Genomic DNA, 26,224 nt, shown 5'->3' on the forward strand with positions numbered 1-26,224 from the left:
AATTAGATCCAAGGTTGTGGATTTTTTTTCTTTTTTCATACAAGCTGAAGTCTTTAACTACTAGAGAATAAAGATGGACTAAGTACTGTATTTGAACAAGACAAAAAGTTGGGAAGACCTTTCTCTAAAAAAAAACAACAACCATTGTGTATCTCCAAAGGGGGCACGACAGCTTTCAGTGGGCAACTGGTTATTTCTGCTGACCATATATCGGGCAAACATGCAGAATTGTTACGGGAGGTCTGTTAAGAGAGCCTCCGTGCAAAAAGAATAGGAATTCTAGTAGGGACCAGCAACAAACCACCACGCACACACTGCAATGGGTTACACAAAATTTATTTGTTCTTCCTCTAGGCAAACTACCGGCTGAAGACAACCCCGGCCAGGGATCCAAAGCCCAAAGACCACCGCGGTCCGAGTTCTTCGCCTAGTTACAAACAGGGGAGAGAGGGTCACTGCACGAACACGCAACCAACACGTATCAATCCTGCAGCTCCCTAAAACAGGTTTGCCACCCACCTTTTCAGGCTTTAACTTTGTTCGAGGCTGGGTCTCCACATTACCTCCCGGCAGTTAAACTTCCCCGAGCTGGTCCAGTTCTTCTTATCGGGGCGCAGGAGGTCTCCAGTCTAGTGCTCGTTTTCCTCTTTTCCAACACGTCCCTTTTTTTCCAGCACGTCCTCTCTTTTCCAGCACGTCCTCTCACAGCTCCATAGGAATACGTCCTCCTTTCCACGTCCTCCGTTTCGTTAAAAGCAAAAACCAGGCCAGGCTAAAAAAAAATCCTTTCTATTAAAAATGCGCACACTTTGTCCTGGATCTCCGGGGCTCTCCTGCTTCACCGAGGTCCTACTAAAAACAACAACCACACTTCCTGCTTCCTCTCCCCTTTATAAAGAGGAACTCCAATCAGCCGCTCCCTGTATTCAACTCCGCCTCACTGGCAGCTGGGCTAGAGTAAAATCTCCCCTCCCACACAGGTGCAACAACCGTAAATAAACACAAAAACATGCAATTAATCCAAAACAAACTCAAAAACAAAACCAACAAAACTTAGGGGGGGGGTTTCCTCTCCGTCCTTTCCCACCATGCTATACTCCGTAACACCCACCCCAACTTTTTCCTAGCCCGTCCTCGGGCACTCTACTAAGTATATCGAGGTGGGGGCTTCCCGAGATTTTCACGGGCAGATCTCCTTAAACCCTCCTGAGTTGCAGGGGCGGACTTGTTGGAGGACGGATAGTGACCTGGCCCTGGCATCTGCTGTGCCATACTCCATAGAAGTAACCACTGGTCTGAGGCTGTCGCTATATCATGCGCAGCTGCCGTTCCTGGTTCTAAGGCGCCACCTCCTGTTTTATCATTGACGGAAGGCAAGAAAGTACATATGCGCAGGCGATTACGATGGACCACTCTAACAGGCCCATCTTTACCTTCTGGCCGAACCCTGTAGACTGGGTTCATAGGGTTTGGCTGGCCAACTACAATTTGGATCTCTTCCTCCCAGTGTGCTGCCAGTTTACCCTGTCCGTCCCTTCTTGTCGTATGGACTAGAACCCTTTCCCCCGGGAGCAATGGTGCTGCCCTAGCCCCAACATCATACCTGTCCTTCATCCGGCCTGCAGCCTTCTGGCTGCTCTTTTCCACCATCTGGTATGCCAGCCTCAAGCGCTCATGATGTCTCCTCACCCACTCCTGCGTCGTGGTTGACTCCATGGGTCTCTTCGTCCCCATAAACAGCTCGCCTGGCAGACGAGCATTCCACCCAAACATCAGGTAATGGGGGGTGTAACCTATAGACGCATGGACAGAGTTATTATAAGCCTGGAGCAGTTCGGGCAAACATTGTACCCACCGAGTCCGCCTCTCTTCCTCTAGGGTGGACAGCATATTTATTAATGTCTGATTGAAACGTTCACAGGCCCCATTTCCCTGAGGATGATAGGCAGTAGTTCGACTTTTCCGACAATTATAATACTGACAGAGCTCCTTTATGAGGGCGGACTCGAAATTAGCACCTTGATCCGAGTGCAGTTGTTCTGGGCATCCAATTGGCTGAATAATATGTTTCAACAACATCTTCGCTGTAGTTGCAGCGGTCTGGTCCCTGGTAGGTATTGCCCAAGCATACTTTGTAAACAAATCAGTGGCGACCAAAATGTACTGGTATGAGTCTGCCGGTCTACCTAATGTCAGGAAATCAACTGCCACGGTTTGGAGAGGTGCGTGTGTAAGAACAGGACTAAGTGGGGCCTGACCGTCACCACGACCTTTATGACGTACACACCGTTCACAGGATGTTGTCCAGTCCCGCACTCTCTTCTCCATTTGAAGCCAATAAAAACTACGGCGCAGCATCGAAAGTGTCTTTGCCACCCCCAAATGACCATTCCTTTCATGGAAAGCCTTCCATGTTGGTTGCTGTTCCTCCAAAGGAACAAGGATTTGGTAGTACGCCTCACAGGTGTTGGAATCCACCCCCCTGCGGACCAGAACACCCTCCAACAACTCCAGCCGTGACCATTGTTTCATGTAGTTTAAGACTGCAGTAGGCTCCTGGAGTCTTTCCTCCCCAGATGGCATCTTTCCTCGGGCCATGTAGTATCTCACTCTATGCAGCGTGGGGTCCTGCTCTTGTAAGCCTTGCCAGCATCCTGGATCCCAATCGATGTTCACAGCCTGAACCCATGCTTTTTCGTCCACCCTCTGTGGAGGCACCAAATCCTGGGGTTGCACCTGCAATGGCATTCTAGACAGAACATCAGCATTCACATTTTCCTGGCCAGGCCGATACTTAATATCAAATTGATAATTTGCGAGCTGGGCTACCCACCGTTGTTCCACTGCGCCCACTTTTGCAGTCGATAAATGGACCAATGGATTATTATCAGTATAAACTGTGAACAGAGACCCCCATAGATAATCTTTAAATTTCTCAGTCACCGCCCACTTCAAAGCGAGCAGGTCCAGTTTAAAGGAGCTATAGTTTGCATCATCCCTTTCGGCGGGTGCTAAGCTTCTGCTAGCATAGGCTATCACACATTCCTTCCCATCTTGTACTTGAGACAGTACTGCACCAAGGCCCACTTTACTGGCATCCGTATAAAGCCGGAAGGGTAATCTGAAATCAGCAAAAGCTAAAATAGGAGCCTCGAGCAATTTCTGCTTCAGAAGATCAAAGGACTGCTGACAATCCTCATCCCAATTTATGGGGATATTCTGTTTTTTATTCTTCGGTACTCCCACTAGCAGCGAGTTAAGAGGCCTAGCAACACCCGCAAACCCTGCAATGAACCGCCGATAATAACCGGCAAAGCCCAAGAAGGAACGCACCTGATGAATAGTCTGCGGGGCCGGCCACTTCTGTACAGCGGCAATCTTATCAGGGTCCGGAGCCACACCCTCACTGTTCACCAGGTGACCCAGGAACTTCACCTGTTGCTGGAAAAGAACACATTTATCAGGTCGCAACTTCAGCCCATAGCTCTTCAATCTTGCAAACACTGCCTGCAGATGTTCTAGGTGGCTGTCAAAATCCGGTGAATATACTATCACATCATCCAGATAGACAAAAGCGGACTCTGTGATTTGACTTCCCAAACAACTCTGCATCAACCTTTGAAATGTTGCTGGAGCATTACACAATCCAAAAGGCATTCTTTCAAACTCATACAAGCCAAAAGGAGTACAAAATGCAGTTTTTTCCCTGTCAGCTTCAGAAACTTTCACTTGCCAATACCCACTTGCTAGATCAAGGGTGGAGTAGTATTTTGATTTAGTCAGCATCGTCAAGGTCTCTTCAATTCTAGGTAATGGATGGGCGTCTTTATGTGTCACTGCATTCAACTTGCGGTAATCCACACAAAATCTCAATTCCCCATTCTTATTCCTTACCAGGACAATGGGTGCTGCCCAGGGACTTGTACTCTCTCGCACCACCCCTGATCGAATCATATTATTCAGCAATTCTCGCACTTCCTGATACATTTTAGGGGGGATTGGCCTATACCGCTCTCTAATAGGAGGTGCCATACCTGTCGGAATAGAGTGCGTAATTACATCTGTGTGGCCATAATCCTCTTTGTCGGCAGCAAACACATCGCCCCACTTCCTCAAGAGACCATTTAACTTTTCCTGCTCCTCCATAGATAGATTCGACCGCCCTTGTGTCATAACTTCAATGTGAGGAGCTTTACCAGATGGTTCCGAGCTCACCTGGGATACGCCCACTTCAACGATGCCTGGCCTGGTTTGCTCAAACGTGACTTCAAAAGGTTCCTGAATGTCGACATTTTCCGTGGAGAATGTAGCCAGGGCCTCATAACGTCGTAACGTAATAGGAAAAGGATTGAGATTCCTTACTTTGATGGGGACCCGGCCTCTATAGACAGTTCCTAGCGATCGAGCAACGGCAACTGTACTAGGCCCTTCCAATGGCTCCACCAAGATACATTGTCCTTTCCTCAGTGTCTGTGGGGCCCTAGCCCAAATCACCTGCTCACTGTGCTCAGGGATCTTCACCGGGTGGCGGTAAGCAGGTCGCAGGGTCCCTACTTGTGGTACGGGGACAGCTGCCTGAATTCTTTGACAGTCCTGAAAAGCAGATGCCCACGCTTGTTGAGCGTCTACAGTCGAGCCAACAGGCCAGGTCTGGGTCTGCGTCTGAGGTTTCAAAAAAAACACATCCCAACATGGAACGATGATGTTCATACCTAATATAGGTAATGCATTAGAATTATTGGGGTCGTCCTTTGAAGTCACAATTCCCATATCTTTCAGGGTAATGTCTCCCACCTGTACTTCAGCTAACACATAGCCCACGTAAGGAATAGCCAATCCATTCGCGGCCTTCAGCTTTAGCCAATTAAGATCACTCTCTTTCCCCGGCTCCTGTTCACCAAACAATCTCCTAAAACAGGCTTGTGGCATTAATGTTACATTAGACCCAGTATCCAGCAAAAATGTCACTTCTTTACCATCAATGAATACTTCTACTTGACGGCATGCCCCTAAAAATTGAGGGTGGTTTAACTGAGTTGGACCACTATCATCCTTTCCAATCACCTGGCCCATAGCGACTGGATTTACTCGTTTAAAGCCATCTGAGATGAAGTGCCCCGACACTCTCTTGCCATGTGTCCACTAACTCCACACCTACTACAAATAGGCTGCCCATGCTCATCCCACTTGTGCCGTGGTCGCTCCACTAACCGTGGGGTTTGCTTTGTCACCGGGGGTGGCTCGGACACTTCAACACCTCCCCTATATTGAGGGGAACTAAGGTTCCACCTTTCTCGCTCACCTCTAGGAGCTGAAAACGTCCGTGGCATTGGTGCTGGTCGGACAAATTCCCTCAGCTCCTCCTGAAGAGTATTTTTGAGATCCATAATTTGCTCCTTCATTTCTGCAAGGATCTCCACTTTAAACTTATCTCTCCAATTCAGAGTATCCTGCCACTTTAAATCCCCTCTTACTACAGCACAAGCGAAGTCCTCATGTACGCCATACGGCGCATCCGCTTCCAATTGCAGAGCCTCTTTACGCACCTGTTCAAATGAGAGGTCAGGATCGTGCCTTAATAAACGCCGCAGATCACGCTGTATCTCACCCTCCCTAAGACCCAAGACAAACTGATCACGCAGGTGCAGGTCAGCCCGCCGAAACCCTTGTGGCTCTTTTGTCTGCAGGCGATGGCCCAACTCCCTTAAGCGTAACGTGAACTTTCTAATAGGCTCTTCTGTCCTTTGTCTACATTCATAAAACATGGCACGCAGGGTACCCACGGCTGTTTTGTCCCCATACAGTTCTTTAAGCTGAAGAAAGATTTTATCTGGCGTATCCCGCTCCGCTTGTTCCAGAATAAGAATTTCACGTCGTGATTCTCCTCCTAATGCACTCAATACAAAATCACATTGCTGTTCTATCGACCACTTTTGAGCACGGAGCATTGCGCTAATTTGACTCTCCCAATCTTCATAATTCGTATTAAGCCCACAAAATTTCACCAGTCATATGCCATTGTGACGCCATATTCCTGGTTTCAGATAACTCATCCGCCATATTAATCAGTCTAAGGCAGGTAGGTTTGTATACTGGTCACAAATCCTGTCGACAAACGCCAAATGTTACGGGAGGTCTGTTAAGAGAGCCTCCGTGCAAAAAGAATAGGAATTCTAGTAGGGACCAGCAACAAACCACCACGCACACACTGCAATGGGTTACACAAAATTTATTTGTTCTTCCTCTAGGCAAACTACCGGCTGAAGACAACCCCGGCCAGGGATCCAAAGCCCAAAGACCACCGCGGTCCGAGTTCTTCGCCTAGTTACAAACAGGGGAGAGAGGGTCACTGCACGAACACGCAACCAACACGTATCAATCCTGCAGCTCCCTAAAACAGGTTTGCCACCCACCTTTTCAGGCTTTAACTTTGTTCGAGGCTGGGTCTCCACATTACCTCCCGGCAGTTAAACTTCCCCGAGCTGGTCCAGTTCTTCTTATCGGGGCGCAGGAGGTCTCCAGTCTAGTGCTCGTTTTCCTCTTTTCCAACACGTCCCTTTTTTTCCAGCACGTCCTCTCTTTTCCAGCACGTCCTCTCACAGCTCCATAGGAATACGTCCTCCTTTCCACATCCTCCGTTTCGTTAAAAGCAAAAACCAGGCCAGGCTAAAAAAAAATCCTTTCTATTAAAAATGCGCACACTTTGTCCTGGATCTCCGGGGCTCTCCTGCTTCACCGAGGTCCTACTAAAAACAACAACCACACTTCCTGCTTCCTCTCCCCTTTATAAAGAGGAACTCCAATCAGCCACTCCCTGTATTCAACTCCGCCTCACTGGCAGCTGGGCTAGAGTAAAATCTCCCCTCCCACACAGGTGCAACAACCGTAAATAAACACAAAAACATGCAATTAATCCAAAACAAACTCAAAAACAAAACCAACAAAACTTAGGGGGGGGGGGGGTGTTTCTCTCCGTCCTTTCCCACCATGCTATACTCCGTAACAGAATTGCCTCCTAGAAAGTCGACTGTTCTTTGTTCGGTTTGGAGGTGAGTGTTCCTGTCCTTCGGCCTTGGTTGAGAATACAGAGCAGTTTGTTGTGAGTCAGTGGGGAAACACAGGTAACTTTTTTAGTGTCCAGAATAAGCCAGAGAGAAGGAGCCTTCCCCCAGCCAGGCAGCTACAACATTAAAGTGAATGATGACTTTAAGCAGTATATTTGATGCCATCTGGGCTGAACTGCTGAGCTTGGCAGTGAGATGTGCTCAAATGAAGCTGCTCTGACTGTCAATAAGAATGAGCTCTCCAGCTTGAGATGCCAGACCTTACAGAAGAATTGAACTGCTCTGACGGAGGGAAACATGGCGAAAGCCGATACACGCAATTCACTCAGATGCTGTATAGCGCATTGTGCGGCCTTCTTTCTGATGATTTATTTATTTATTGTACTGCGATTGTGCAAATGCATATACAATGGCATATGACTGGTGGAATGACTCGCCATTGTTTTTCCAGTGACAATATTAAGTACGCTAAATAGTACAAAATGACTGTGCCTGTGTGGTGGATGTACTTTTCAAACACAGCGAGGAAGCATCCCTATCCTGCCACAACAGCCTGCATTCCTCTGAAAAGGCTTTCTGAAGGATTTTTGATCTTGGCGGTAGGGATTTACTCCCAGTCGGTCCCAGAAGCATTAGTTAGGGTGGACAGTGATGTTGCACATTAAAGCCAGCCTCACAGTTGGCGTTCTAGTTCATCCTGAAGGAGCTGGATCGTGTTTGGAGCAGGGATCTGTGCAGGCTGTTTGAATGCTTCCACACCAGAGTGGGAGTACAATTTCTTTTTGGACCTGGTTCTGTGCATGGCTGGGATGTTAAACAAGAAAACAGGCAAATAAAGTGAATAAATTGACCATTTTATGAAGTAAGTGAAAGAAAGACTATGGCTTAACAGAAGAACGCCATTTCTTTTTTTGTATGTCTCCTTATTAAGTCAGAGTGAAATTACTGAGACAGGAAGTGACCCTCATGTGTTGTTTCATGTTGTTTTGTTGAGGGATGCTGGCGTTTATTAACAGGATTGTCTAAAAGGCATACATTTCAAAATTTTGTATAATTTCATAAGGATTTGATCCATAGACATGTTTAACCCATGTTATCCTTAAAAATGAGCCTAAGAAGTCTGAGGACAATGCTCTGTCAAACTCTATTCTGTCGTTATCACTTTCTTGCCAGCCCTCTGCGAGCCAGTCAGCCTCTGTCCTGTGTGCTTTAAATATTAGCTCTTCTGTCATTCGTCCAAACCCACCTCTTCTCCATCTCCATCTCATTCTGGCCAGAGCGAGGTCCTTGTCCAAGTCTCCACCTGCTTCATCTCTGCCACCACTGGCATCTAAACTCCAGGTGGGGTCCAATCTGACAATAAGTGAGCTACTGGAACAAGGATTAGGCATAAACGGACAAAACATGAGCTACCAAGTGATAGAAACGTCAGGATCAAGGAACACAAGAAGATTGAGAATATATTTATATGCATTCTCTGAGCATTTTCCTTTGTTCTTAGGTCATTTTGATTACTTTCAGTTCTGCAGATGAAAACTAGATTATCATCTACTGAGCTCCATATCAACAGCCCGGGCAAACATCAAGGAACATAAGACTGCAAAATGAGAAACAATGGAATTTCTTTAACTTTTAGTTTGTCTTGTGATCCCTTTCTTCGTGTCTTGTACTAATACTGTACTGCTACAAGTAGCAGCCTCTTTGTCCTCTGCCTCCACCTTCATCTCCACTCTTTATAGCTGTCTGTCCACGTTTTGTCACTTATATTTCTTTCCATGTCAGCCCTTCAGCTAAGTATCTTTAGACATCCAGTTGGGCTGTTTGAGTGCTCAGTGGATCTTCAGGTGTGTCTCATTGGCTTTGTATACAGTTGTGGTTCCATTTTATACACACACCATGTAACTGTAGCACCTGGGGTTTGACTGCATATTTTATAAAAACGTTTTGTTACTCCCGTGGCTCTGGCAAATGGGGCCAACAATTATGCATTTTTTCTATGGTTATGCTAAAACAATACATCCAGGTTACAATCAGTGCATTAAGGCATCACTGGATGCTAGGAGTGTACAACTGGCCATTGTTTTATATGAAAACAAGAGCCTGATGCTGGCAGTGTGTTTAGCTTTTATTCCCAGTATTCAGGTTTGTAAAAGTGAGTTTCTTTTCTCAGCATTAAACTTTCCATGCCAATTAACCCCTAAGCCCTAAGTAGAAGATGCAAAATCAAAACCCCAAATTAAAAGTCCTGATTACAGGCTCTGATAACAGGTCCATAAAAGTCCAAGGTCATCTTCTCAGGAATGTCTAGACAACTTCCAGCACAGCTGCTATTTTGAGATAAGAGATATTTCCTTCAAGTACTGCTCTGATTGCCTCAAATACGTGCGGAGTAAACATCAACTTGTCTTAAACCAAAATTCCACGTGAACGATCATCGGTGGTGATGATAGCTTGGTCTCTGCCTACAGCTGAGCAACGAAGACAGTGTGACAGCTGTGGCAGAATGCTTGTCATCTTTCCTTCAATATCCATGCTTGGTTCGAAATGCCATTTGTCAGCGACTTCACCTAGGCGGTGTGAGTAGCTGCATTAAAAATAGGTGAGTCTAAAAAATGTTTTAATGGGCAAAACATTCTCACAGATTTGCTCACAGAGCTGCTTAGAGTGTCCCCTTGGTAACCTACCAGAGAATGGCTAGATGGATTGCTAATGTTGTTGCTAGCAAAATATCTGACCGTGATTACTTAATCATTTATTGTTGTCCATAATGTTTACTCTGTTATCTCAAAGGGGTTTATTTTTATTAAAGAATAAATGAAAAAAATATATATAATGGCAAAGACGTATGACCCAACAGCTGCTTTCTTACTAGCAACTAGCTAAAAGTGCTCTAAGGCGTGGAGGACTATGGCTAGCTGTAACTTAGCTTAACCACTAATATTACCCTCAACTTTGTTGCCATTATATAAATAACATAATAAAACATTTTTAAACACATGGGGAAGATGTCGGCTACGGTATAAAACTACAGCTCTGAGTGTTTTTTAAAGAAATAATTTTAATAATAATTAAATTTTTAAAATACATATCTACCTACTCAACCCTCGTAGCATAGGCCTCATATTGAATATGTCTGACATAGAAAACCTCATATCAACTTATGGCAACTGGTTCAAGGCCTCTGTGATAATTATGACAACTGACAGCTGTGATAGCTGTGACAGTTAACGTGAAGAGGATATTTTTCCCAACTGAGCTTTCTCGGCGCCCGAATGCTTCTTTCATCTGGGTCTCAGACCGAAGGGCAACGTCACCTTCATCTTTAAAGACAGTAAGGTTGGCTGCAGGCCATGGCTTAGCTTCTCCTCTATCATCCTCCTCCTTTAAAGTTTAGTTTAGTTCAGAGTCCCGACATTTTTCTTTGTTCTTCCTCGACATGGTCGTCATTTCCATGGTTTACATATTTCATAACAGTCTGAGCTCACCTGAATCCACATGCATCATATACAGCTGACAACTAATGATGCATCCTTTATTTTTTTGTTTGTTTGATTTTTTTTTTTTTTGCACTGACATTGTTTCTAACCTGCAGCAGAATTTACAATATTACAGTTGCTTTCATTTTTGGTCGTGTTCCCCCCCCCCCTTTGCAGGCAATATCTGGCTTTTCCATTCTCTTTGCCAGCTGGTTGCCTCTTTTATTACAGGCTGTTACTCAAAATGAGTCTGTTTTGAATGAACAAAAACAGTAGAGTTAAAGACTTTTCACATAATCCTTGACTGTCTGTCACGCACCTATCTGCCTTTCACGTAAAATGGCAGCAGAAATATCTTGACTCCTGGAGGTGAGACTAAGCAACAGCACAGCAAACAACCCACGTCTGAACAAATGCACGCTCCATTCTTTTCAAAGTCAAGTAAAAAAAACGTTATTTATCCCCAAGGGGCAATTAAGATAGATGATACCTTGCCGACCATACATACAATACACAAACCTCACATTGGGGAGACAGGACAGGCTAGGTAGCACTGGCCGGTTGACCACACTAGCAGCGACCCGAACCGAAACCATAGAAAATGCACAACAGGAGGAAATACGAGGAGAAAAAAACAACTCCCCCCAGACTGAGCTCCAACAGGGAGCTCAGTTTGAGAACATAAAAAATCCCCACCTCAGCACATAGCACATGAATGATCGCATCTCACAACATAGAAGACATAAGCTTCCAAAATACAATAATTTTATCACAACACTGGCAATATACAAATCAGCAACATTCCCGAGACGGTGAATTTGTCACCATCCATCTTGCCATCATCTCAGTGTTAGAACTTGCTAGTAGATGATGGTGAAAACAGACTGTAAAAATGAATGATTTGTGTTCCTGTGAACTGTTTGTGTGGGCCCGAGTGCTGCCACTCTTTCCAAATGTGTAAACTTAACGTTACAGAATATATTGTCAAACAAAATCGCTGCACAAATAAATCAGCTATAGCTTATGTCCCTTAAATGTTAATATGTACATTATGAAGCTGTGACGTAAATAACCTCCAAAATTCAGTTATCTCTCATCTAGTTGTCTTGACTTACAGCTTGATTCAGTTTTAGCCCTGCCCGCCTCCAGCTTAAAAGATATCCGGTTGTTCAGTGATGACGCGACGAATCCTACTTCCGGGTCTAAAGTAGTCTGCGTTTAATATGGCTTTTGTGTTGTTAACATGTTTAATGTTATGTATTTTCTTCTATTTGATCTCAAAAAGCTCCTAAAACAGTCAGTGATCACTGTTGACCTCCCTCGGCTTTTATTACCGCTAATCATTTATTTAAGCTCAGTTTTTAAAACCTTACGATGTAACTACAGCCCAGCCCATGCAGCAGTATATGAATGACTAACCTCGTATTGTGGATGGATTATCTCAGTTGTTCTCCTGGCTGAAGTTTGGTCCTTTTACAGCATCCTGCCATGCGATTACATTTGTTCCTGACCACCGAGAACACTCACGGTAACTTTTATCGAGTGGAAAAAAAGTTAGCTTGTTTATATTATGCTAACATAGCTGTGTCGCTAGCGGTCACGTAGCACATCATTATATACCAGCTAGCCCAACTTCAGTAACCCTACAAACGTCACTGCTGTTTAGTTTTCTGTCTTCATTTATGCTGGAAGTGATAACAGAGCTGTACGTTTTAATTTGTTTCCAAAACCCAGCAGTCAGGACATGCTATATTGTATTTAGATAGAAGCTAGCGAGCTAACTTCATGCTAACTTCTAACTCCGTTAAATGTCATAAATTCCGTTTTCATGGATGCCTGGATGTTAAACTCAATTGTTACACCTGGTAGAGCAGAACGCTGATCATTTTATTAAAGATGAAAGACTTTAGACAGTTTTTCAACTCTCAGTAATGCCACAGTGATCGTTTGATATATGGACCTGCAGCGGAGTTTAGACCCAGACACGGCTAGTGACGTCAGACTGAACAACCGGATATATTTTATCTTGAACTTTTGTATTCTGATTAGAGCGACAAAATCTTTGACTTTTTTTACTCAGTGCTAAATGAACAGAAAAAATGTAGCTCTGGCTCTTAAAATCTACATTTTACTTGCCCCACTGGGTCCTTGCAAATTTAAATTACTTGGCATGAAATTCCAGTCGAGAACTAAGACAGTTGTTTGTCTTGATAATCTCAGAGAGAAACAAGAATATTGTAAAAACTTTGTGGAGAGTAGCCAATGGTCTCATCTGTTATTCTCCCTTTGTCTCGCCATGATAAAACATGAATTATTCTGACCTGCTGTCAGATGTGCGCCGTCTTTCAAACTGCCACAGTAGTGTGCAGTTTGCTTCACATATTTCCCTTCATCTTGTCTAAGCTCTCCTCAGGGACAGCGAGACAGATTTCATGTGTTGGACATGATTCACTGTACATCTTCCTTCTTTGGCTGCGGAGATTCTCTTGGGGTGAAAAATTGTTGAAGTGACAGCACTTCTTCTCACAGCTGGAGCTGACAGAAAAGAGTTAGCCGTACTCTAAGTTATCAAGTAATAGATTTTTCTTGTGTATTAATATCTGGTAGCTGATAATATAGTAATAAGGTGTATAAGATAGAAAGTATTTTTAATCTGTCTCTCATTTGTAATAATAATTTTTAACTGCACCCACAAGTACAGTGTGAACAAATCAGTACAAATCCTTCAAAATTAAAGCAAGTCACAGACCACCCCTACCTTCATCTTAATTCTCCCTTTTTCTTTGTAGAAAGTTAATTCCCCTGTGTGCACTGTGTTTTTAGAATGGTGGACAATGTATTATAATGTGCGTGATATGCAGTTTTTCCATCATTTTTAAATGAATGCGGTACAAACTGTCGAGAAATCGCAAGTGACACATATACAACTGAAGGCAGATATAGCCTTAGGCAGATCTAAGTCTACAAAAATACAAAAGACTTTTTGATTTGATTTGAACTCGAACTTTGCAAGACAATTGATCCCGTTTCCAAATCCAAAGGGGAAGGATATTGCCTGGAAGAGCAGCTATTGCAGACACAGAGTGAAACTTTTACACCGGTGTTCAAATTGTTGAACTTCTTGCAGCTTAACTGCCCTGCCCTTGTTTTGACATTCTGTTGAATGAATTACTCTTGCTAAACAATTGGTGCCATGTCTGCAGTGATGAATGTGGTGTACCAAAGTGTGTTTGTGAGTGGAGAGCTCAAGTGGAGAGTCTCAATTTATCAGTATCTGTTCTGCACTGACTCTGGCTTCAAACAAACAGAGTGAAATTGTAAAATGTAAAAGGCCAAAACTTGTTTGAGTTGTAGATTATGTGCTCTCATCCATGGGGAGCTCAGAGTATCCGTGCAGCTTATCTAAACTTGTGGTGGTTTGGTATCTAGTAGGAGACAAGTGGATGGAACTGAAAACAGCGGGATAATGTATGAAAATCCAGGGATGGGGGATCTTGGGATTTCCTGAGGGATCCTAGAGGTTGCAGCTTAAATAAAGGACATTTGGACAAGCTGTTGCCAAACCATCTATGTATGGTGTCATACAATGGATGGATGAATTGTAACTGACTAGGAACTCAGTTGACCTGAATATGACCTTCCATGAACAAGAGACACGAGTTAGAGCAAAATGAGAGCTTACACCGATATCCTTTACCTGACAGCACACTTACGGTTTGAAGTCTCGTTGCATTGTTAGAGTTATAATGGGATTTGGGGCAGAAAAAGTTCAATGCAAACAGTATGAACTTAAACAGGACTTCCTTTTCAATCCACCTGACAGGTTCCTGTCACCTCATTGATTACAAAGAGTACGTGAACTAATAACTCCACCAGTGGCTTTTCCTAAATGCAAGCAGGTGGGGTTTGATGACCCTAACCCTAACCCTAACCCAGAGCTGCCAGTCTGATTCTACCACCAACCTCATTTTTGCAGAAAAAAAAATGGTAACAGTCATCAGTGCTGTGACCTCCTGTCACCAACAAGGTAATAACGGTACATGAGTGTATTATTTGTAAGGAGCTTATGTATATATTTGACATTACCGCAGTCTGAGACACTATAGATCACAATTTCTTCTTAGAGTCTGCAAACTCCCAGAAAAGCTTTATTAAAAGGAGTGATTTATCTAATCTGGAGGAATGAGTGATGATGTGTGAAACCATGAGAGATGATTAAACCTCTCTAGTGTCAGGGAGATGGTGCCTGTCATATTCTGTTCCTCGTCAGAATTTAAGACACCGCTGCAGTGACATGTCGTCCTTTAAACCCCGCACTCGCTTTCCTTTATTCCACCCTTTGTTCTTTAATCCCCAGTTGATGTGGCAGAAACACAGATCCATGAAATTAATTGCTGTAACGATTCACCTCGCAATGGGCTAAAGTGTCAGTTGTGGGTAACTTTTTCCCCCAAACTTTTCCATCAGTGGTACTTATTAGAAATGGTGCTCATTCAAGGAGAACAAATTAGCTGACCGATTATTAACTAGCTTTCATGTGCCAGTTGACTAAATATCAGGCCTGGGAGGCAGCAAACAAAGATTCTGCTGAACATTCGTTCAGCAGAATCTTTGTTTGCTGCCTCCCAAACTGACCTTCAAGGGGTCGATTCATCCAAATAACACATTTTCTTACTTACCTATTGATCCCGTTAAAGTTCGTGATAGGACTTTTCTGAGGACTGTTTTTGTATTAGCTCACCAAGTTTTGTAAAGTTTTTTAAATTTGTCAGACACAAGTCTGCACTAAAGGAGATAGTTCACTGGTTCTTTCACCAATGTCTGACAAGTTAAACTATAGATTAGACATGGACTTCAGCCTTGGGATGACATAACAGTGAGATAATGACTATAGCCATGGCTGGGGTTTTGCTGTAATTCTAGCTGTGACACATTCAGCATTTTACATAAGTCGACTGGCTAAATGTCCTTTCAAACTCCTATATTTCAGAACCTCTGCAGTGTCTTAGTAACAGTAGGTCATGATGACAGCTGGAAACATTTGGGTAAAAAAAAAAGAAAAAAGAATTTAAAAGTATTTCAGGCCAAATGGAGACATGTTGGTATTAAATGCAGTTTAGCGATGACATGGAATCATGTAGACCACCAAACAATATGATTTGTGGAAACAGCTTAAAAATACTATTAGAATAACCATGCGCTGAACTAGACAACGTTGTGTTAGCATTTTAAAATGAGTAAGGACTAGAGTTGTCACACTACCTGAATATTAATTTCAGATTTGATACTGTTACACAGGAATGTACTTGACACCGAGGGTTGAAAACAGAGAAAGAGTGGCATTAAGCTACATTTGACTGCTCCCTTGCCAAAAGGGGTCACCAAAAGCGGGTATCTCCATGTGTTTGTTTTACGCCCGATGCCCTTGACATAACCCAAAACAGATTTGTGTTGTCAGTTGGAATCAAATCAGTGACCTTCTGCTTGCCAAGTGAATTCATTGACCTCTAAGAAGCCATTAAATAAAATAAATATTAGAACAATACAAAGATAACATCAGTGACAGAACTGCTTTTAGGTTGTCTGTCATAGTAAAAGAAAAATATAGTAATATAAAGTATTTTTCATCATTTGTGAAGTGATTGAGAAGTTTGTCTAAAGGGTACAGGTTACTATGCGATAGCAGTATCTTCAAGTTATATTGTGAGATTTTATTCTCATTACTGACGGCAAAACATTTCATATTTATTTGTTTTTCCATCTGTATTTTTTTTAATTTTTACTGAATAATCTATTTTAATTCTAAAAGAATGACAGAGAAGGTGATGAGTAGGTCTTGGACTGCTCACAGGTAAGCAACAATATTTTAGAGAAAAACAAAAATAAAAGGGTGCCAGGATATCTTATCTGACATCATATCCATACAAAATATGTTTCTTTGTCTTAGCATGTGTGCGTGCATAATCAGGGCAAAATGCTGATCCCAGCATGAAGAAAGCAGGATTCTTTGTATAAATAATACAGCCCAGTGAGATTTCCATTTTCTCCCTGATTGACTCTGAATTGGAAAAAGCTTTCTTTGAACACTGCTGAGGTGTGACATCACACTGGAAAGCAGATTGCACAATGAGAAGATATATTGAAGAGATCCGGCTAGCCATCCATTTCTCAGACTACTTGTATTACTCAGAGCTGGAAGCCACTGAAGTCTACTCCGACAAGCATTGGATGAGAGGTGGGGATACTCTCCTAGCAAATCAAGTACAGTCGACAGTAGAGGTATACGTTTACGGTGCTCACACTCACTCCTATGGGCAGTGAAATTGGCTCCAAAAACTGGTCACAGTTGAGCTGGAATATATTTAATCAGCGATGGGAATTGCTGCATTCTTATCAAGAGAACTAGAAACCATATTACTCATCCATAATGTATGAATAAACAATGACATTTAAACCCAACTTTAATGATTGTGGCATTTAAATTGCCGTGACTTATTTTTCTAGGGTAATCAGAGATGACAGATTGAGTGATTAGAAATAAGACACAGTCAACCTGTGAGTGTTTCTAAGGTCAAACTGGAGGTTTAGATAGGTTTCCTGTGGGTCATTTGAACATTATACAAACCTTTAGGCCAAATTACACTTGTGAACTTCTCTGAAAAGACAATAGTGTAATCACTTATCACACACTGGAGCAAATGTGAAAGCAGGCCAGCTTTAAGAGTCTGTCTAGTATTTTATCTTAAATTGCCTAACTTTGCAATGTGAAACCTCAAAGTGATCCATGATGTCCATAAATCATGGAAATAAAGATAGAAAAAAGTTCTTTGTGGCTGTACCCCAGAACATGAATGTCCTCGATTTGGGACATTTTAAATATATCGACTCTTAAATATTTGGTGAGTCTGAGATCCCAGATTAGTCGTTTGTTCAGTGCAATTAAAGTCTGAGGCAAGATCAGTGACAACACTGCTTTGGTCACGTCTGAAATATCTGAGGAGCTGACTGAAACAAATGGCTCCCAGAAGACAATTTTAAAAAAAGAAGCAACCCCCCCCCCCCCTCAAAAGAACAAAAAACAAAACTGGAGACATCTGTTAGACTGATTGGAACTGGGGCCTTTCTGTTTGGCTTTTGCATGTTCTCACTGTTCATCTCCGATCACATGGTTTATTATATATTTAAATAAATGGAAGTAAGAAAAATGACTTTTGAGCAAGACCTTATATAAACATTAGAAACAATAGCCTTTTTCTTACCACTGCATGTGAGATATCCTGCAAGGGATGCATGTACTTTCTTTGTGTGTTCACGAGTGTGTAGTCTCGGTTATAACATATTGGCCCATGGAGTGAGTCAGAGGACTGAAACCAGCAGGAACGTAGCCTCCAGTCTTAACCAACAACAACCTGCACTTATAGTTGCTTCTTTACTGGAGAGTCTCTGTGCTTCACATAGTGGGTAAAAAAAGGAGCAGGTGAAACAACAACATGACAGAGTGAAATTTATATTCATACATTGAAAGTGAAAGAAGTGAGATATTAAGAGAATTTCCAGAAATGCATCAAATGAAGTTACACTACAATTAATCTGTGTCTACAGAAATAAAATAAATGAGTTTCATTTTCGAACTCCAGTCCAGCTTTGGAGCCCTGCACTGGCTGCATATCCTATTTAATCAGATCAGTAATGAAGTAATTGCAATCGTTTTAAAAATTTTTTCTAATGAATTCAGAATACTCATCTCCTGACTGTCTATAAAAATGGCTAGTTTAAGCATTTCTTGCCTCTTCTTGCCTTTTTTTTTTTACAGTGGGCTGGCTTTATATATTTAATTGATTTCTCATTCATAGGCTCCACCATCTACCAACTCTGCACGTTTTAGGTTAGGTAAGATAATATTCTGTCCACTGATGACTCTGGCAGACCCAGAAGTCTTCAGTGTAATTGGCCAAAAACCTGTTGTTGAACAATGTAAGTTACATTTGAAACTAATACACAATGATTTCATTAATAAGGTTCCTCAGGGTGATACAGTTTCTTACCTGAGGTACTGAAAGACTCAGTTATGGGCACTGAATGCTTAATGGAAGGTGTTTGGATGGATATGTGTACTTACACATCATATGTATCTACATCCAGTAGACACATTAACATTCATTTAAAGCCACATTTATGGTCACTTCAGAAGTGCCACTCCAAATTCACTCGCCTTATAGTGCTGTTTCAGAGGAAAGTCTGTTCATGTGCTTCTTGATGCTTCTCTGTGTTCACCCTCATGTTTAGCTTTGCCATTTGGTGATGGGAAGTTAGTGTACAGTTAGTGTACAAAAGAAATGTGTAAAAAATATGGTACTATGTACTTTTTTAAAATGAGGGAATTTTCTCTATAAATTTTAAGGTTTTTTTTTTCAGTATTTATTTATTTTTTTTACCACAAAAAATTAATTTGACCATTTACCATTTACGCTTTACCATTTACAGAAGCCTCAGTTAAATTGATAATGTACTGGCAGGAAATTACCTAACATGTTCTCCTTTTTTTTTAATTTTTTAACACAGTTGTTTTTTTGTTCTTGTTTTTTTTTACAGTGCTGTTTAACTGAAACTAGCTGGCTTTTGCTTTAGGTAACATTTCTGATGAATAATCAGAATGATTCCAAACCATGGAGGCTTAAAACCCAAATGCTTCAGCTCAAAAATGCAAAAATATGTCATAAAGCTGACCTGCAGAGAAAAAACAGAGATTATCTGTGGTTCTATAAGAACAACCGCTTTCACACTGGCATCTAACTGTTTGTTAGTGTATATAAATGACATGCTGAAGCATTTGCTCACTCAGCATTCTCTTCACTTACTGCTTGTTTACAAAGGGATCTTACTGCTTTTAAAACTGTCTCACTTATTTGAGACAAACAAAGTTACAAGTGCACAACAAGTGTTTGGTGCTTTGCCAGTTACTGAAGGAGTTTCTTAAGTTTTTGGATAACCTCGTTTGGTTTTGAATTTTGCCTCTCTACATCCCCACACTGGATTTTAAAACAATCAAAGGCTACCCTCTTAGTGAATGTTGATGTGTGTGAAGATTGCATCAGGATCTCTGAAACGCACACAGAGAGAATACTATTGTCATATCTGATATCCAAGGTGAGTGACCCCAGTAATAATCCTGGTGGTATCCCACTTGTTGCAAGCCTTTATAGTGACATGTCATTGTCCCAAACTCAATTTGACAAACAGGATTTCACCCAGTTGAATGCTCTAAGTGGTAATTTGAATGTTTATTGCGTGATTGACTGTATCAGAGATCTTACTTGGTTGTTTATCTAAATTGGGCCTTAAAATTTGGGTGAGCTAGCCTGGTGCCGTTTTAATAGTATCTTAAGAAGTAAAACTTGATCCTTAACATTTGTAGAAACCTTGTAGAAATGGTGTTTTCCACAATGTCAACTCAATTCTTTCATGTGCTCAACAAAATATTGTAGTTAGTAAAATAATTTGCAGTCAAAATGCCTTAATTTTAAAACATACCATTTTTCTCACATTCTATTGCTCCATATAGAGGGATTTTTTTGCCAGGTAATTTGGGAATGGTTTTCCAAAGGTGGTTGGTGTCTCGTTTTTTTTAAGGCCCTTATATACTAGTTGATCTATTACAGCCTTGACATTAAAGCCTTTTTTTTTAATGTTTTGAGATTAAAGTCAAAATTTCGAGATTTACCTCGAAATTCCTGTTTTATCGAGCACTAATCAGCTGATCTTATCGAGATTACATTTGTGTTAAACTGTAAACGCCACATTTTGATTTTATTGTTAATAGTATTTCAAGTTTAATTTCAAATTTTCAACTGTATTTTCAGAAGGGAAAATATTTTATTTTCTTAATGTGGCCCTAATACTCTTCCATACTGTACAACATAATCATACCAAAGGACATTTTGGAAGAAAGCATGAAAATACTGCCAACACATTCCAACATCTTTCCAGGATGCTGAATGCTTTCTTTAATGCAGGTCATAAGCTGTGTATAACCTTGTATATTAAGGACTTGGGGGAGTTTTCAGAGTAAACAATGCTTCAGAGAGGCACAAATCCACATAAGAATTTAAAAACTGTTCAGATTGTTTAGTCTTTGATACAACTCTCCTCATTTTTAAATGTCAACAAAGGTTTTGCTTTGGTTATACTTTTGGGTCCCAGAGTACTCTTGTTTACATGCCACTATTGCATGGCATTAACCTTTGTCTTCTCTCTTCCAAAGTTTGTGTTTTGTCCCATCTCTCTATGCTCTCCTTTTTCTTGTTTTCTTTTTCCTTACCTCTTAACCATCGTGGAAGATAGCTGCTCAGCTTTGAGCCTGGTTCTACTGGAGGTCTGTCACTTGGTCATTAAAGTTTTATCATATATTGATACCTTGGGATCACTTTGGGACCACTGTTGTTGTTGGTGCTATGTAAATTAAACTGAATTGAAATTGGGTGGGATGATTTGGAGGTTTAAGTTGTTTAGTTTTCTGTTGTTAAATGTTGCATAACAGGCATCGAAATAGTCGAGCTCATTTAAAGAGGGACTGCAAGAACTTCTAACCCAGTCAGAATAGAAACCACAGTAAATAATGCCATGTACAGCTAAATGTGGTTCACTTTAACTGCCTTCAAACAACTCTTGCCAACAAGGAAGTGTAATCGTTACACTCCACCAGACTCTGCTAGTAATTTCACCTTGCAAAACACAGGACTTTTCATGTACTGCTTGTATTGATTGCTTAGTCCTTTTATTGTGGCATTTTATTGGGTGTGTTTGGATCCAAATTAACTCTTAAGACACAAATGTCACACAAGGCGACCAGCGATTTACTTTTAGATTTACCTTCTTGTTGCCACGCATGCAGTTTTAGCATTAACAGCTTTCTTTCAAACTTGAAGGAACTATTTGTCTCTCTTTATTGCAGGAGTGTGGGCTGCATGAGTCAGAGAGTACAGTAACAGGAGGGCTGTAAACACTCGTACAGCTTTACTGAAGCTTTATTCCATGTAATAATATTTCTTGATCTCTTGGAAATATATTGATATATTTAAAAGAAATAAACAAACACCAACCTGGTGGCCCTGGTGACTGTTCTAGTAACAGAACTCTCACTATTGTTTTCATCTTTTCCACCTGATGATATTAATGTTTAATAATTATATATCTAGACTGTTGAAAATAACATGTTTATGCTACTGTTTGTTTTGTGTGTCTCTTGAGGTCCAGTTCTACATGCTGACTAGTGCTGTGTCTTTGCATTAATCAGATTTTAACGTGAGTTATAAGAAGACATGTGGAGGGATTGCTCTAGGTGCATTCAAAAGACTGTAATCCTTCAGATGTTACTGCAGAAGAACCTTCTTGTATCCTGAATATTGAACTCAAAATTGTTCTGTTCATATTATTTGCCATTACCAGACTGTGCTTTCTTCTGGTTCCTAGTGTATCTAAAAATAGAATGGGGGTCGGAGCCTTCTTTCAGGTCCTTCTACTGTGGAACCAGCACCAGTTTGGATTCAGGAGACAAACACTCTTGCTACTTTTAAGATTAAGCTTAAGCCTTTCTTTTTCCGTAAAGCATTTAGTTAAAGCTGGATCAGGTGACCCCGAAGCCTCCCTTGGTTATGCTACAATAGGCCTTGGCTCCTGATATTTCCCGTGATGCACTAAACATTTCTTATCACTCACCTCTCTGTGTTTTTACACCACTCTGCATAAATCAGTAGTTATTATTAATCTCTTGCTGATTCTACTGCCTGTCTTTTGTCCATATAGTTGTCCCTCCCTGAACCTGGTTTTGCTAGAGGTTTCGTCCTATTAAAATGGAGTTTTTCGTTCCCATTGTTACCAAGTGCTTGTTCATAGTGGGTCATCTGAATGTTCGGGTTTTCTCTGTATTACTTTAGGGTCTGTCACTGTGATTTGGTGCTATATACTATAAATGACACTGAATTGAAAATTGAATTGCTGTTCCTGTTTGGATCAAATTCGAGTCAAAACACTGTTTGGATTCGTCCAGTCCAGCTGTATTTTCCAGTAAGTGGTCAACTGTTTCAGCTCTGCTGCCACAGTGTAGACACAGAAAATCTTTCCCACCTCATACCACAATACCTGCATTCATTTTAGATTTAAGCTCCTTATTGTATTATATCAGATTCAGATTCATTGAGCTCTTAACTTTTTAGTATTTTCTATTTAACTCAGGTCCTTTTTTGGTGTATTTTTTTCTAATAATTCTCAGCTGTTTTGTTCTGTGTGTGTATATTTGTTTCAGTGAGCTAAGTTCTTGCTGTAACACATTCATTTCCCAGCTTTCCCGAGATAAATAAAAGATTTCTCATCATCTTGTCTAAATACATGTTTGAGTTAAGCTAACAGAAAAGCTGATGAATCTTTTTGCGACAGACTTTTTACTCTGCCCACTGCACCAAATGAGGAGATGCTGGCTTGCTACCTGATTTCCTGCATGGGATATTTCTACACAGCATTCTGGAAATACTCACTGTTTCTGCTTTACTGATTTCATATTTCATTTTAGATACAAAACAGCGTGTCACCCAGTTACAAATATGAGCTGCAGCAAATGTTTCCCCGTAAATATACAACAGCCTGTATGCCAGGCTTGCCCATATTTGTCATTGCTGAATTGGCAGTCTCATTGTTTTTAGCTGCTGGTAACGTATGCACCTCTCACTTTCGAGCTGGTAATGATCATGAACTCCTCTGCAAAATCGCATCATTAAACAGTGAGGTATTTATCAAGAGAAGAGTGCCCCTGTGGAGAGGGCAGACAACTTTTCATGGGGTGGCTGTTTTTTAAAACACTGGTTGTCAACTTGTCTTTGTCCAGTTCAATGGAGTCATTTGACCTGAGCTGTTGAGCAAACAGCCTTGAGGTAATGGATAGGTCAGAGCCTGAGAGCAAGGAGGAAGAAGAAAAGGTGTGAGATGAAGAGATCATTAATGCGTGCATGCGTCTTGGATTAGAAAGCATTGATCTGAAAAGAAGATGTTGGCTTTGGCTGCCTCTATTGTTCATGTCTTGGTGTGAAAGGGCTTTGGATGTTTTACCTTCAGTTGTTTCTCTCTGCTTCTGCTTCTTTTTTCTGTGTCTTAGCAGCACAGCAGGGCAGTTTGTTATTTTGCTTAGTTATTTATCTCAGGCAAGTACTCTCGACTTTAAAAGGGCAGGTCACATCGCACTCGGAAAACACGGTTTACTCGGGCAGGCTATGACCTATGCCTCTAGCAAATAAATGCATGCTGGGTACAGTTTTTGTGTGGGAGATATAGATCCAACTGGGTGCAAGGTGTATGTCCCAGTCGCACATCAGTCACACTACTTTTTTGCATGAAGGATCTGCATTTTATAATGTATAACATCTGTTAATGCCATACATGTATTTGTGTCTTGCATAAGTTCTGTGCAGAGTGCTGACCAGGATCTAGCCATGAATGTGCTGCAGCGGAATTGATAGTCCTACATGAATGTCTCTGGCTTTCTAAGGAGCATAACAAATTGTGTTTATTCTTGCTTTTCCTATTTTACTGCTGGAACCGTTCAACTTGGCATTGAGTTCTGACCTCCAGCTTCCGAGGTAACTGGAACCTCGGCGGCATAACTTCAGTTGTAATCCACTACCTTTGATTCAGGTTCGATGAAGGGAACATTTCCTCCCTTACTGCAGCTCTGGCCCAGCAGGGTTCATCTGTATGTTTTCTTAGTTTTTACAAATCTTTTGGTAACTTTCAGAATTTAGAAATGTGTTGATCTGTTTTTAAAGCCCTTTGTAGTAAAGTATTACTACAGATTTTAAAGAGTTCTAAAGTTTTGAATTTACTCCACCTCTCTGGGAACATCTCAGGCTCTCCGAGGTATGGAGGCCTATCTCCCCTCACTACACTCCCTGCCAGTGGCTAATGCCCTCAGACGATGGTGTGTTGGTGGTTCTTGGTGTCTGGGGCTGGGCGCTCATGTATGTATTGACTCACTCCTGGTGGCTGATTGGCGGGGCCTGGCGCCTGTGGCCCGGCTGGGCCCCTTCCGGGGGGTGGGGTGCCCTCAGGCCTCTGGGCCTGGCTACCGGCAGAGCCCGCGGGCACGTCACTGCAACCCCCTCTGGCCTCTGCTCCATGGCTGCTGGGTGACCTCTCCTTTGGGGCTCTCCTCAGCTCTTCCCAGGAGGGTGGCACGGTTGCCCCCCTGGTGGTCCTCCTTGGGTCCTCATATTCTGGGGCCTCTGGATATCTGGGGCCTGGATCTCCTCCATACCTGCTTCATACCCTGGGGGATGGGGCAATGGCTCCCCACACTCCCTAGCAGATTGTTACATGAAGAAACCTTTTGAATACAAGCGTGCTGATCCACACATGTGTGCACACAGGTGTACACACGGGTGTTCACAGACACAAACTACACCTTTCTTGGCTGCTACCTCAAAGCACATTGTGCGCTGTCGATCTTGCGTACTGCACAATAACATGTAATATTTAGTATCTACTGTTAGCTAGTTTATTATGATGGTGTTGTATTTATTATGTTGCTTTTTTTGTTTGTTTTCTCGTCTGTTTTTTCTTATCTCCATACAGGTGATCCAGGTGTTTTGTTTGTTTTTCTTTTTTCTTCTTCCCCCCTTTCTCACCCTCTCTTCTCCCCTCTTTTGTTCTCTCCCTCTCTTTCTTTCACTCTTTCTCCCTGTCCTATCCCCCAGTCATGTCTGTCCCGTCTCGAACAAACTCATTTTACATTGTGGCCGACATGCAACCCACTTTGATCTTAAGTGGGCCGGACCAGTGAAGCCCCCCTTTTATGTCAGTTAAAAGATATTTAATTACACATCTAAAATCCCAGAGACAGATACAAAAGTACAGTTAAAAGTTTAAAATCTATACCCCCTTTTAAATGTTTTCAAAGCCATCCAGTGGGCCAGGTTGGAGTCTTTGTCAGGCTAATACTTCCTTTTAAAAATGTACAAATGGACCAGCCTGTTTGCTCAGACCGGGTTGTGTGCTCAGCCTGCAGACACTAGGATAAGTGATGTTACCTTCATTAAAGGAAACCACACGACAGTGTGGAGCACTATCAGGCACAGAAAGGCACGCCTGTTGTTCTGTAATTATGCAAAGCTCTGCACTCTAGCAGAAAGCCGTGGTAGTGTCCAAGGCTGCGCTGCCCTCTGTATGTCTGCATGAATCCTCCCTCCTGGTGATGGCTGAAATGTCACCCTTGTATCAGGAGGAGAGTCATATCGCATGTCTTGCACACACTGTTGCACACAGTCAGACAACCTTTTTTCTCCCATTATGAATATGGATATTTTCCAGATTTCACACAAATGGGTTGGATTTGTTTCATGCCCTCACCCTCAGGCAGATTTAGCAATGACTTGTCGGTGCGCCGGCCATTTTCAGTTTTTCATGAGATTGCCTCTCCCCCTGCCTCATTTCCTGCTCCCTCCTACTTCGTGTTTTGTACCATATGCCCTCACCAATCACAGAGCCAAAACCTCTCTCTGGAAGTTATTTCCTTCTCCCTTTCTGTTCTTCCCACTGTAAATCAAAAGTGACGTGCATCATCATTACATTCGTGTTACAACGTCTGACAAAGGATGTGGCAGATGAGCGCTGTCATTCGATACGTTATGAGATGTATGACAA

General features: G+C 42.0%; 1 protein-coding gene across 8 annotated transcripts; it reads right to left on the reverse strand.

Moving 5' to 3' along the window:
* Window positions 1-320: 320 nt before the first annotated feature.
* On the reverse strand, window positions 321-6,623 carry LOC146679072 (uncharacterized). Of its 8 annotated transcripts, none has more exons than XR_014911830.1 (5): window positions 6,414-6,623; window positions 6,258-6,321; window positions 3,334-3,441; window positions 1,604-1,793; window positions 321-772 (listed from the first exon to the last, which is right to left on the reverse strand). XR_014911830.1 is itself a non-coding variant. In XM_085407717.1 (5 exons), exons 1-2 carry the CDS (start codon window positions 5,071-5,073, stop codon window positions 3,404-3,406), a joined length of 1,077 nt encoding a protein of 358 aa, XP_085263843.1. In that variant the 5' UTR covers window positions 5,074-5,479; the 3' UTR covers window positions 321-427; window positions 520-772; window positions 1,604-1,793; window positions 3,334-3,403. The 8 variants fall into 8 exon arrangements, 4 of the variants coding, with proteins under 4 accessions (XP_085263843.1, XP_085263834.1, XP_085263851.1 ...); XM_085407717.1 differs by lacking the exons at window positions 6,258-6,321; window positions 6,414-6,623 and adding an exon at window positions 4,035-5,479 and having other exon boundaries at window positions 321-427; window positions 520-772; XR_014911832.1 differs by lacking the exon at window positions 6,258-6,321 and having other exon boundaries at window positions 6,458-6,623.
* Between the last annotated feature and the right edge of the window lie 19,601 nt (window positions 6,624-26,224).

The sequence above is a fragment of the Rhamphochromis longiceps genome, linkage group LG1, assembly GCF_057381845.1.
Source record: "Rhamphochromis longiceps isolate RC_006_pf linkage group LG1, R_longiceps_female_GT1.1, whole genome shotgun sequence".
In the NCBI taxonomy this organism is placed as follows: Eukaryota; Metazoa; Chordata; class Actinopteri; order Cichliformes; family Cichlidae; genus Rhamphochromis; species Rhamphochromis longiceps.